Source organism: Elaeis guineensis, chromosome 3, assembly GCF_000442705.2.
Source record: "Elaeis guineensis isolate ETL-2024a chromosome 3, EG11, whole genome shotgun sequence".
Taxonomy (NCBI): Eukaryota; Viridiplantae; Streptophyta; class Magnoliopsida; order Arecales; family Arecaceae; genus Elaeis; species Elaeis guineensis.
Genome location: NC_025995.2, coordinates 95582287 through 95595042, shown reverse-complemented (window position 1 = coordinate 95595042; position 12756 = coordinate 95582287). Strand labels below are relative to the sequence as shown.

At 33.7% G+C, this 12756-nt stretch overlaps 1 protein-coding gene across 1 annotated transcript; it reads right to left on the bottom strand.

Moving 5' to 3' along the window:
- Positions 1 to 2919: 2919 nt before the first annotated feature.
- Positions 2920 to 7146, bottom strand: LOC105041722 (origin of replication complex subunit 6). The gene is made up of 10 exons (XM_010918729.4): positions 6890 to 7146; positions 6764 to 6810; positions 6562 to 6666; positions 6394 to 6474; positions 5423 to 5534; positions 5275 to 5337; positions 5035 to 5122; positions 4724 to 4815; positions 3229 to 3322; positions 2920 to 3141 (listed from the first exon to the last, which is right to left on the bottom strand). The coding sequence occupies exons 1-10, from the start codon at positions 7007 to 7009 to the stop codon at positions 3062 to 3064; spliced, it is 882 nt and encodes a 293-aa protein (XP_010917031.1). The 5' UTR covers positions 7010 to 7146; the 3' UTR covers positions 2920 to 3061.
- Between the last annotated feature and the right edge of the window lie 5610 nt (positions 7147 to 12756).

The following is a 12756-nucleotide window of genomic DNA, read 5'->3' as shown; positions in this document are numbered from 1 at the left end:
GAAGAGAAAAGAAAAGAGAGAAGAATGATCGCGGATAAAAAATGAATTAGAGGAAGAGGAGGATAAGAAGGAGAGAGGATGGGGAGGAAGAAAAAGAGAAAGAATAGATTATCTGCAGAAAAGGATGGAGGTGGAAAGGGCCACCATGAAGGAGATGGCTTATTGATGGTTTGGAAAAAAAGAAGTATGAAGAGGTGAAATGAATAAGAAAGAAAAGAAAGTAAAGAGAGCTATCATGAGGAAGGAGAAATGAGTGAAGAGAAAGGAGAGAGAAAAAAATTCTTTGCCGATGAGAAGGAATGGATGTAGAGAGGGCCATCTAAAGGGATAGGGCTCATGAGTTGATTTGGAGAAGAAAGACAATGAGAAAAAAAGGAAGGAAGGAAGAGAGGCCGTAGACAAGAAATAGGGTGGAGGAGGAGAAAGGGAAGGAGAAGAGGATAGGGAGAAAGAAAATGGAGAAGGTAAAAATGAATGAAGGTGGAGAAAGCTGCCATAAAATGTGATGGTTTGTGGGCGGTTGGGAGAAAAAGGATAAGGAGAAGAAGTTCATGGGAAGGAAGGGAAAGAGAAAAGGAAGGAAGAGGTAGAAAAAGTGAAGAAGAATGGGGAGGAGAAGAATGGGTAGAACAAGGAGAGGAGAAGAAAAGAGGAGGGAGAAAGGGGAGAAAAGAGGAGGAGAAAAAGGTAAGAAAGAAGAGAAGGAGGAGGAAGAGAGAGAAAGAGAAAAGTCGGTAATGGAGGAGGGGATCAATCGAAAAGAAGGAACAAAGAAGGAGAAAAGAGATGGATGTTTTTATCATTTTAAAAAATTTTATTAATGAAGATGGACGGTTGGATCATATTAGAATATATCGATAACTATAAGGCCAGTTTGATATTTTTTAAAGTACAGAAGGTGTAAGTAAAATTGTGCTAAAGTTAAGAAGATATTCCTATAATTTTTTTCTATATTTTATAAGAGAAATTCTTTATCTACCATCCCAATGGAGAAAAAAATGCAAACTTAATACAGTTCAATTTTTTTTCAAAGTTTTTCTATTCAAAATTCTCTTTTCTTCCAATAAAACATCGTAACAATCAACAAAATATGATAGCAAGATATCATAACAATCAATAGAATATCATAATAAAATATAATAATAATCAATAGGATGTCATAGAAAATAATAGAATGTCATAATAATGATATGACTTCCTTTTATATCCTATGAATAATTATTGGGATATCATAAAAAATAACATGATATTATAATAATGATATAATATTCTTTTACATTCTATGAATAATTACTGAAGGTCATATAAAAATATAAAAAATCATATATATTATTTATGATATCATAAAAAAAAAAAATTATTGTTACTTGCTGATGTCTTATATGACTTCCTATGCTTCTTATGATATTTCGGATAATATTATGACATCTTGTACTTGATATAATATTCTGTGTTAATAATTCTATATTTGATATAATATCTCATGTTAATAATATTATTTTTCGATAATTATTTATAGAATATAATAGAATATTATAAGATGTCATATCATTATTATAATATTTTATTATTTTCTATGATATTCTGTTAAATATTATAATATTTTAAATAATTATCAAAAAATCATATAAAAATACAGAAAGTTATATATATTATTCAGAATATCATATAATAAAAAAACAAGATTATTATTACTTCTTGATGCCTTATATAACTTTCTATAAATTCTATGACATTCCGAAAATATTACAACATCTTATACTTGATATGATTTTTTGTGCCAATAATATCACTTTTTAATAATTATTAATATGATATAATAAAATATCATATTATTATTATGATATTTTATTATTTTTTATGACATTCTTGATTGTTATGATATTTTAATAATAATATTTTGATATAAAAATTAAAATAAAATAAAAAAAATATTTTAATTAAAATTTTAAAAAAATAAATTATATTAATTATTTATTTTATTAATAATTATATTATACGATTTAATTAAATTAAGCAGCATATTTTTTCTATCAAAGATGGTAGAAAGAGAATTTCTCTATTTTATAAACCGTAACTCTAAAAGACGGATAATAATGATAACCGCTGCCAACTGTTGCGCGCCCGTGACCCTTGTGTCGAATGGGACTTTTATCAAAGTCATCCGACAAACAACTTAAGCAGCAAAAGTATATATAACGTCATTCTTTGTATGATTATTTTTATTATTTATATAATTCAATAAATATTTTTCATTTTGAAATATCAGCAAGTGATGAAGGTAGTGCTGAGAAAAGATAAAATGTTAAGGGTTGGTTGAACTTATAATACTATAATAAGCTATTATAGGTAGTTAAATAATTTAAAATTATAACAGTAAGTAATCTGTTATTAAATTTAAAACAATTTTCTTGTTACCTCCCATTACCCATCAACTGCCATTTTACCTCTCATATCATCTATAAATATATATGAACGCTTGTGCTTTGCCAGGTTTTCACCAAACCATTTTGTTAATTCTCACAATAAATCCTAATGTGTAAATCCAGATTGATTCCATACTGTATAGTTGGCTGTCCTTAACCACTTCTCTCTTCCATGCCATCCTAAAGTTCTGCATAATGAAATTGGTTCATTTTGATTGAAAATGAAAGAGCATATGATGGTTAGCATGGGTGAAAAGGTTAGTGGAATAATTAGCATTTTTTAAGATGAATAGAAGTGGTATTCTAGATATAAAAATTGACAAAATTCTATGATCTCAGAACTATCATATATATATATGTGTGTGTGTGTGTGTGGGTAGTTTAAAATTTTAAATTAAAAAATAGAGGTGGTTTAGACGGTTTTGAACAATTTCACAGCCACCTACACAAAAAGGAGACATCTTGGAAGGCTCACTTAATCAACACGGTTTACCAACAGTGAAATCCATAAAATGTTAACAACCAATGCCATCCACTTAGTATTTTGGGGCCGACTATAATCCTACTATGAGTCACAATAAGCTGATTTTAAAAGCCAATGAACTCTTCAGAAATCAAATATGAAGCTTGCAACATCATGAAGCTTCTAATGCAATTGAACTGGGGGATTTCTTTGTGAAGCTGAGTCGTGCTTGCTTCTTCCGTTTCAGGGGAGCTGTCAAAAGGAAACAGTAAAATTAGTGACACATCCTTTATATAACAACAGGGTTATAATTTTCAGCAAATGAATAAGATTGCACACCAGATTTTTGGTTTTGGTTGTTAGAAATGACAGAGGACTTCCACTCCTCATAGGCTTGTTTCTCCATTTTTTTGTGCCTCTTGTAGCTTGGAAGCTGCAAGATAAGTTTAGTTGATAAGTTCGGAAGATATTTAAGGAGACATGGTTTTTAATTACTGAAGACATAATAGATTTTGCATTATGAAACAAAGCATCTTTCTTATCCACGTAAGCAGCCATGAGACTTTTTTTATTCAGACAACTGTTCCATTATCTCTACGTTCAAACAGGATCCAATTAACTGCAGTCATTGTTTGCCTCATTTTCAATCATCTGTTAAAACCATAATTTCCAAATATTTTTACCTTTGATTCCATATCCTATTTAATAGTATGAAACATCCATAATACATTCCTTAAATGTCCTGAAATGATCATTAAATACAACATTCAATCTAAAGAGTTTCTTACACATAAATTTAGAATGAAGTTACCATCAAGTAAAATTCTATAAGAGAATCAAGACTTTCAATCTAAAGAGGTTTCTTATACATTAATGTATGATATTCCAAATCCTCAATTCTAATGGAATCGAAATGATCTATTATGAATAGATCAGAAGATCCTTTCAATTGGCTAGAATCCCTTACTTCAAGGAAAATAGATCTTTTAGAATGAATCATAGGAAAGTAAAATTCTAAAAAAGGGCATCATTTTTTCCAGCAAACAAATTGACAACACAAAATTGCCACTTCTAGACTTGCATGCAGATTAAAAAACCTTGAAACTTAACATTAAATCAAAGAGAAACAACTTTCAAGTTGCATGATCTACTGATGTGTGAATTCATAACAGAAGCGGATAGCATAATTCACCTTCCACATTCGCATGGACAGTTGACCATGTGGACTGTAAATAACAGCCATCAGATTTCCACATCAAAAGTACAACATAATAGTAACAAGGTTTCCATACAAATTATCCACTCTGGCCAGTAGCCTTCAGAAAAATGATTCACATTGGCTAGTACTTCTACAAGAAAGAGATGTTTCAACTTATCTAAAGTTTTATAATTTATGACAGATTGATCTTTGTCAAACAGCAATAAGATTTGTAACGCATTTGTGTAAACCTCTAATGGAAAAGAATTTTTGACCAATATCTACATTTATGTGCCATGTAGGCCAAGGGATGTGCCATGTAGAAGGAAAGAGAGGTAGAGGTAGACCAGAAATCATGTGGGATGAAATAGTAAGGGCTTGATATCACTATACACACGCACGCACGCGCACACACACATGCACATGCAAATTTAATAGTGAAAATTTTCCTCATCTTTTCTTAGGAAAAAAATTCAGGGCAGTGATTATACCATGAGCTGCATAAGTAACTAAATACATACAAATTCTTCCATGTTCTTACATTAACATGAACAAGATTAGGGGAAATTACTCCAACGACATGCATATGTATTTCTACTTGTGGCATTTGTTTCAGCAATGGAAAACAATAAATACCTCCAATTCATATCGATCATCTACAGAAGAATCATCAGATGCATCACCATCATCATCATGTCTCCTTTTGCCAGGCAAGGCATCCAAAAGTTCTGCCATTGCAAAGTATATAAACGGAGAAAAATGAATCACAATCACAAAAAGGACACAACGATGACAAAGTTCTAATATTGTGGAAAAATAGGCAATTGTAAGTATCAAAAGTAGTTATAAGATTAGGATGAAGAATAACAAAACAGTGCTGCAATCAAACAGCCACCCCAAAGCAAAGAATGCAGCTAAACCTCAAAATATTAATGGGATATCTGTACCTCGATGACCTTTTATAGCCTTGGGATTTTTCTTTTCCTTTGAAATGCCAAAGACATCAAAGCAAAGGTCGTTCATAGAAGTTGAAACCTGTAGCAAAAAATGAAAGATACATGGATTACAGATTAAATCAAGAGAGCAAAACCTAATACAACATCAAACCATTAAAGGACAATGTATGAAATTAAAAGAAAACCTAATACAATATCAGAGAAGATGTAGAAGAGGATGAAGGCCCTTACAGTGGAAAATTCAGACTCAGAAGTTCCACATAGCTCAATAAGCTTCAGCTTGTCAACTTTAAGCTACAACATGGGACAAAGCACTTTGATATAAGCAGATATTAATTAAAATATAGATCCAGGAAATTTACAGAACCTCAGAAGCCACCTTATGCCTTTTAGCACATAAGTAGAATGCAACGGCTGTAAATACAGGCCGATTAAAATCAGTATTTGCCCGGCGAGAGGGCGGTAGTGCAGCAAGAAAACGCTCCTTGTACCTGAAAAATCAACATGATAAACATTGTATGTCAGCAAAAAGGTATTCAGAGCTAACATGGTGACATATTCAAGGTTCATAATTTTAGACTAAGGGCAAAACTCTCAAGTCACAACCCAGCAAAAACTAAAATTGATTTAGTTGCATGCCAGAAGTTTAAAAAGGAAGGGAAACAAATATGAAAAACGTTATTAGCAAAAGTATTTCGGAGAACTTTCCAAATAATTCATGAAATATTCACAACAAAAAATTGTGAAATTATTATCCATAACAGTCAGCAGAAACTCATACAAGCACGACATTTTGCATTTAGTATAAACTCTGTAGAAAATATTACTGTTAGTGAAAAAAAATCAAAGAATTCTGTTACTAGGGAGGGCAGCAGAATTTCAAATGGTGACACAATGCCTATGAAGAAAGAAATGCTCCATTCCCTATCTTTTTTAGTAGGACATTGAAAAAATGTTATCGCGCATTTAACCAATGACATCTAAGAGTCCTGATTTAAATCATTTGATGGGTCCGAGAATTCTGTTGCTAGGGGAGGTTGGAGGCACAGTGCCCATGAACAAAGAAATGCTCCATTGTCTTCCTATTTTAGCAAGATATTGAAAAGAGGGTATCACGCATTTAACCAATGACATCTAAGATCCAAGAAATAAATCATTATTACAGATCAAAAAGAAAAAAAAGGAAAAAAGCTAAAAGAAGAATAAAAATTTCAAGTTATTAAAAAAATCTATAAAATAAGAAGAAAGGATTAGATATTTCCTTTAATTAGGTTTGATTTATATGAAAAGTTCATGGCTTGTACTTATTAAAGAAATAAATAGATCAAGGGTAAAGCAATAAGATCTTACAGAGACAATCCCTTTCGCACAAAAGGTATGAGCCTAACACAGCCAAACTGAATCCCCAGTTCACGGACATCCAAACGCGCCCTACAATAAAACCAATCAGGGATTCCTGCATATCTCTTAAAACTTATAAAACCCGAATTGAAATATCAAAGAAAGAATTGGACTCACTTGACCCCAAGACCATTCTGCATTGCATTGAATGACCTCATGTAAGCCTTCTCCGACATCCCACTCATTCGAATTGCACTCTGCCGATCGAATAGCACCTGAAACCTACAAACCCGACTCCCTAATTTAGTGTTCAGAAACTCGAGATCAATCAAACTGATGGAATCAACAAATCAAACAGTAGATAGGCATGCGAAATTACTTGGAAGCGGCGATCTCCAGACAAATGATGGCTTTGGTGACCTCGCCCTGTTACAGAAAAAACTGACTAAGATGGGATGGATTGAGAGAAACGGGTGACAGGAAGCAGGGGAAGGAGGGGGCTTACGACGCCAATGATGGAGGAGTCAAACTGGACGTCGGAGAGGCGACGGAGCTCCTCGGCCTTCCTTATGAGGGACTTGGAGTCGGCGAGGCCAAGCCGAGCGGCGATGGAGGAGATGTCCATGGCGAGAGTGGTGAGGTAGGAATGGCGCTTCTGGGAGGAGAAGGCATTTGAAGCGCCAGAGGGTGGCGTCGTAAGGGAAGGATTTGGCGGGGAAGGGGGGCGGGAAGGCGCTTCGAATCGGAGCCAAAACTTTTGGCGGGGCCGCGGAGGGGGCAAATATTTAGATGAATTTATATGGGCTCGTTAATGGACCTGACCCAGGCCCACAGATTTCTTTTTACCTGGGCTGGTCAATATAAAGCTGGCCGACAAAGTTTAGGCCCAGATATAAACTAAGGTGTGGGTAGATTAACAGACAAACATTCCTTTGAGGAGCTCTCTTTGAAGTAAAAAAAAATCATAGGAATTTGTCACTTGAACTCGTGTATTCCCTTTAAAACCTTTAAAGTCAGTGTTTGTCACATGTTTATCCTGTGAGATCTAAAAGGAGACTCTATCTGGGAGTTATAGTATTTGGGATGAACAAGTTTGCCTTTGATGATTAAAAAAGTGCAGCTCTCCCAAGTCCCAAATGAATGGAAGCAAGTGAATAAGCAGGGCTAGAAACAGAGTAGCGAAACCAGTGGAGGATGTTAACAGGTTATTAGTGAAGAATATGTTAAAAGATGGACATAAATTTTTCGAGTCCAACCTGATCCGTCAGGGGGATGAGTTTGATTTAATAATCTTGAGCTAACCTGACCCCGGGCCAAATAACTTAGCCAATACACCGCATAGTTTAAGATTCACATCCACTATATTTTACATTTACCGAAGTATTAGTTGAATGGTTCCGGCAGGGGGTACAAAGGAGACTGAGCTCTCCAAGTGATACTACTAGGTTGAAACCAGGACCTGATCCAAACCAGCCATACCTGATTCATTCCTCAACTCGATCTCTATCTAATCCTACCAAACCTGACTGGAACCAATACTTGGATGGCTAGGTTAAAACCCAAACTCCAACAAACATTGGGTCCAAGTTAGGAGTACCCGGACACGCGATCCCTGCGTGCTACCCTAGTGCTGCATGCTCTTTAGTGCACCCATTTACCACTAGAATGCATGCATGGCCATGATAATTCATAGCATGCAGTGGATCGAACTCAATCGCGCTGTTGTTTGTGAACCGAGCACTTGGTGAAACCTATGCAAATAAAACATTCAAAATCCTTTTTTTGTTGAAACAATGAGTTTTAATAATTGAATATTTTAACCAAAATCTTCAGAAAATCTTCTATTCTCTTACATTGCATCATTAAGGCATAAAAACAACCAGCAAATCCGAAGGTGCGTTAAGAATGTCTGTGGTTCGTCAAGTCTCTTCATAGCATTCCGTGCCCTGTCGTTTGCAATGGCAAAAGTAGACTTCTATTTTGTTTTCTAATGGGATGCTGCATCAGCAAGCGACTAGAATAGACGGAGTTATACTCCACCGAGTGGAAAAGACGATGGTGCGTGACTAATGGTGATTACTGATAAGAGCGACGCAAGGCTCCAAAAAGACAATGTTCCCAGGGATTCTGCGAATTTTGGGGCGAAGCAAGGGAGGCCAGAAAGTTGGCACGAGACATTCGCCTCTTGCTGCTACCTAACCGCGCGCCCTCTAAAAGGCCACGTGAAGCCATCAATCATGGTGCTTATTTGGCTTGACAAAACTTTTGCTGGTTTCATCTTGGTTGAATGCAACATATTGTCTGTACTTTCTATATAAATTTATATATGTATATATATATACTATATTATTGAATAAGAGAGAAATGTATCATTTTCAACTCTGTATATCAAATTTTTAAATATTTTGAATATATATATACTATATTATTAAATGAGAAAGAAATATATTATTTTAAATTATCAATTTTTGTGACTAAAATAATTTTGGTTCCTCTCTTCATGAATATCTACAAAAATATATGTGAACATGTGCTCCTATATTTATTCATATATTTACAACCAGATAGCTCCAAACTAATTATTTTATTTTTTAAAAAGCCTCTATCTATCTCTTATTCATATTGCAAACCAATTTTTGAAACTAAAAAAAATATTAGAACTCTTTATTTGATCCATGTATCTTATCTTTCTTATTTCTCAATTTTTTGAACTTTTGTGCATGTATCCCACATATTCATTGCTAGTATTATGTATGCTTATTAAAATATACTATAATAATGTAAACTCTTAGAGGCAAGATGCCATCATTCTTTTCAATTCATGTAAGCATTGATATAAAAACTACTATGCAACTCTCTACAATAGTTCCACATATGATGCAACATTTGATATTTTCATTATTTTTTTTTCCCTTCCCACAAATTTGCAACTCCGGAAATGTTCAACATTTCTTATCGCAATACTTTATTGCTTCTTAAGAAACGCTTCTATCAGGGAGAACAAAAGGTTTGGATGGTACCATATTGCGACAGTTCAAGGATTCAATTCTGATTAGAATCACCCTTGTGGGGTAGGGTGGAATAAGGATAAAAAGATGGAGAATATTCCCTCTAAATTTTAGAGAGGGAGAGATATTATACCAACATGCAAGATAGTTTTTGGAAAAAAAAAAAAAAAAAGGAAAAAAAGCCATTTTACCAAAGAATTAGACTTAAACCTGTATGGAGAAAAAATAAGCCTCATTTCACACACACTCACACATATTGAAGAAGAAGATAATGGACAATCATGAATCATGATAAAGGTATGACTCCAACCCAAATTATTAGTATCCATCTAAAAATTAATGAGACTTGAGTTTTGGATGATGGACAAATCAAACCAACCAATCACCTTTAAAAGTTGAATTATTCTTGTGATTCTACTCAATCAATGAAATGAACTTTTTAGCATATAAGAAAGGTGTCATGCTCCGAATCCAATACTAAAGACGTGATGAGGTTTGGAGTCCGTGAAATGCTAAGCCCTAGATACGTGGGTCTCTTTAAAATCTTGAAAAAAGTTGGAATAGTTGCCTACCATCTAGCTTTACCGCCCTCTCTTGTCAGAGTATACAATATTTTTCATATCTTTATATTGAGAAAATATGTACCTGATCCTAACCATATGGTAGAGTTTGGACCACTTCAGCTCAGAGAGGATTTATCTTATGAACGACCAGTACGAATTGTTGATAGAAAAAATCAAGTTTTGAGGCAACGCAATGTTCTTTATGTCAAAGTCCAATAAAGCAACCATACAAAATGAGAAACAACCTGAGAACTAGAGGAAGAAATGTGAGCCAAATACCTTCAACTATTTCTTGACTCGAGTACATCAAATTTCGAGGATGAAATTTTTGTTAAGGGGGGAGAATGTGAGAACCGGTTCCTTGGACCCTGTTCAACCTGAAGCCGGCATCCTTCGTCGATTTCATCGAAAAAAAAGGTTTGTGGGGACGGAAGATGAAGCCGGGTTCGACTAGAACAGGAAAATCCTGTTTTGAGTCAATCCATAGCCAGTGGAGGAAGAACTGGGATGGCTTACGTCGGTGAGGCCCAGTCTTATTCGAAGAGGATTGGGTCTATCTCGCTCCATTCCTCTTTTATTTAAACCCTACACCTCCCGATAAAACCCTCACCGAAATCATCATCCTCCTTCTTATTTTCTATCTCCAGTAGCCACCGCGTTGCCGTGTCGAGCACCACCGCCTTCCTAAAATCCTAATCCTTTTTTTCCAAAACCTTATCATACCTGTGTCAAGAGACTTCGGATGGGAGAATCATCGATTCCTACCATCGGCTATTGCTGTCACCATCACTGTTGTCATCTCCGACAAATTCTTTTTCCCTCCTTTTCTTTTTCTATCTTAGGATAGAGCCTTTTCTTCTTTTTGGTGGTCTCCGATCATTATTGACCAACCGTGGCCTTTGGCCATCATCTTGCCACCATCCTTAGCCGATCCGATTGCTTCAATGTCGAAACCCCCATAGTCGGTCGACCTTGTGAAAACCCAGGGGAGGTCTTGTGATCGATTAAAAGAGAGAGAGAGAGAGAGAGAGAGAGATGGGTTTAATCTAGGTGCATCTAGCCTAATTGATTGGACCCAATTCAATTGAGTCTAGGTCAACCCGAATTGCATGGATCTGATTTATAAATTAATCTAAATCTAAATCTAGATTAGGCCAGATTGAAAGGCCTTTTCTATTATTTTAATTTTTTTAAAATTGAGATTAAATAAAACTTATTATCAGAGCCTTAATATAGGGAGAACACCAAACATCATATTTACAGAATGGACTAAGAAGATTATAGAATTTTGGATCTGATCAACTGTAAATTTTCTCTTATCTCTAGATTTATTTTTTTATATATTTACGTATTTAAAAATTTAACTTTTGTATATAAAATATTTAAAAAATATTGAAATTTAAAATTATGTATTTATTAATAAAAAATAATTTAAAATATTGGATCAAGTATAGCATCATCTCTGCATGATTTCGAACTAAAAAGGAGATGATTTTTTGATTTTAGTAATTGCATGATCTTTCAATTATACATATTACTTTTTGTATAATTTTTGAATAAAATTATTCTCTTATTTCTAAAAATGAGGTGTGAAAAGTTTGGTCTGACATTATTATGAAAAACTAGTATGACGATATATAAGAAATTGAATACTATAAAAATTATGAGAAAAACTCTCTAATCGACTATGATTTGGATCTAACCAATGGGATTGATTATTAGTCACATATCAAAATTATATTTCTTTCAAATTTAGTAAGTCGAGACTAATCGTTGGTAGAGCTAGTTCTTTTAGGCCTAGCTAGTTAGGACAGATCATTGGTATACACTGATACGTCGCATATATATTTTAGAACTAGTCTTTTTACCTTATTACGAAATTAATTATGGCCGTGTGAATCAGAGCTAATTTTTTTCAGATCTAGCCAATTAGGGCTAATCGCTAGCACATGATGATATGTCACGTATTTATTATTCAGAAGTTAGTTTCTCTCAGACATTGTCACGAAGCTAATCATGACCGTAGTCATCAAAAATTGAGAAATTTTTTTTAGATATTTATTAAATTATATAGTATATTTTTAAAAAAATTATTTTATTATATATTACTATTAATTAGTTATATTTTTAAAAATTAGTTTTGCTTAATTTTTTAAAAATATTGGTAACTTATTGAGCTCGTAAAGCTCACTCTCTTTTCTGTATTTTTTTAGATCCAGAAGATCCTACGGGGCTAGAGATTGATCAATAAGGAATATAGGACTTAGACAGTTATTTGCTTGACTACATGCAAACAGTTTTATTTCAAAAATATTATTTTAAATTTTGTTAGATTTTTATTTGGTTTGTTATCGGTCATGGAGACTTTACAATTTTTTATTAAATAAAGATATTAAAAAATTTACTTTTACTACTGTCTAAGTTAAATTGAGATAATTAACTTTTAGTAAAATACAGGCCTTGCATGTTTAAGGGGATTAAACCCTAAGAACGTGCGGTCGTCTGTTATATGCCCAGCTTGAGTCATCAGGTCGAGGCATGATAAAAGGTCTGAACATAATGCCACAGCATCAACTTCAATCATTTGCAACTATTTGTTCGCTTATGATTTTTTTGAAAAAAAGATCATAAAACATATTTTTTTTACAAAACAGATCTTTTCAAGAAAGAAACAAGGGAAGATTTGTATTTCATAATACTCATCAATTTATAGGTTTTATGACTTATCAATTTTGGCAAAATGATTTCATAAAAATAATGAGAAAATGTTTTTACTAAAATTTATTCGAGTGTTTCTGTAA

Coding starts and splice junctions, on each gene's coding strand:
- LOC105041722 (XM_010918729.4), bottom strand. CDS start 7,009: ATGGACATCTCCTCCATCGCCGCTCGGCTTGGCCTCGCCGACTCCAAG. Junction 5,123..5,274: donor CTGAGTCTGAATTTTCCACT/GTAAGGGCCTTC, acceptor TTTTTGCTACAG/GTTTCAACTTCTATGAACGA. Junction 4,816..5,034: donor GGCTATAAAAGGTCATCGAG/GTACAGATATCC, acceptor TTGCAATGGCAG/AACTTTTGGATGCCTTGCCT.